This window comes from Phyllostomus discolor, chromosome X (genome assembly GCF_004126475.2).
Source record: "Phyllostomus discolor isolate MPI-MPIP mPhyDis1 chromosome X, mPhyDis1.pri.v3, whole genome shotgun sequence".
NCBI classification, from domain to species: Eukaryota; Metazoa; Chordata; class Mammalia; order Chiroptera; family Phyllostomidae; genus Phyllostomus; species Phyllostomus discolor.
The window spans coordinates 82,160,727-82,161,751 of record NC_050198.1 but is presented as its reverse complement, the minus strand read 5'-3'; the positions used below and the strand labels follow the sequence as shown (position 1 = coordinate 82,161,751).

Sequence of the window (1,025 nt, the reverse complement as noted above, 5' to 3'; positions counted from 1 at the left end):
CTATTGGTTATAATTTAAATGTGTGCACAGGTTTTTTTTAAATAGCATTTTATGTGCAGGGGTTCTCTATTTGATGTTCACACTTTTAAAGAGCTTCTCTAGTACTTAACTATAGTCCTTCTAAACTATTGTAAGGACTTTGACTTTACTTTGAGCAAACCACTGTTGGGTTTTGTGGCTGTAAAAGGATTACTCTTGCTACTGTGTTGAAAAGACACTTAATAGGGAGTAATTGCAGCAGTAAACAAGAGCAATTACAATGTTATAGCCATAACCCAAGAAAGTGAAAATGGTTGTTTGAACCAGATTCATTGCACTGGAGGTGATAAGGAGTGATGAAATTTTGGATATATAGTTGACCTTTGAACAATGCATAGGTTAAGGGGTGCCAACCCTTACACAGTTGAAAATAGAATATAAGTTTTGCCTTCCCCAAAATTTAAGTTGTCCCTCAGTATATGTTGGGGATTGGTTTTAGGATGATACCTTAGATACACAAATCTGTGCATGTTCAAGTTCCCTATGTAAACTGGATTAGATCAATGCATACAATTGGCCCTGGGCATCCACAAACTCCCAATCAAAGATTGAGAATGGCATGGGTATTCGTTGCACAAAGGAAAAAAATGTGTATAAGTGGACCCACGCCATTCAATCCCAAGGGTCAACTGAATCTAGAAGGTAAAAACTTCTGTTGCTACAGATGAATCAGATATAGCATGAGAGAAACAGAAAGCTCATGCATAACTGCAAGCGTTTGGCCTGAGCAGCTGCAGAGCTGGAATTGCCACTTACTAAGATTTTCCCCCCTTTATATTGAATTGATTGGGGTGACACTGGTTAACAAATTTATACAGGTTTTAGGTGCACAATTCTACAACACATCATCTATACACTGTATTGTGTTTTCATCACCCCAAGTCAAGTTTCCTTCTATTACCATACTGAGATTGTTAAGACTGCAGAAGCAACAGAGGTTTCTTTCTTTCTTTCCCTCTTTCTCTCTTTCTTTCCCTCTTTCTTTT

At 37.7% G+C, this 1,025-nt stretch overlaps 1 protein-coding gene across 1 annotated transcript in view; it reads left to right on the top strand.

Moving 5' to 3' along the window:
* The first annotated feature begins 593 nt into the window (after nt 1-593).
* Nucleotides 594-1,025, top strand: part of RAP2C (RAP2C, member of RAS oncogene family) — a 2,115-nt gene continuing 1,683 nt past the window's right edge. The window contains exon 1 of the mRNA XM_036016365.1: nt 594-681. Coding sequence (XP_035872258.1) covers nt 594-681 — 88 coding nt within the window. The remainder of the gene's footprint in view (nt 682-1,025) is intronic.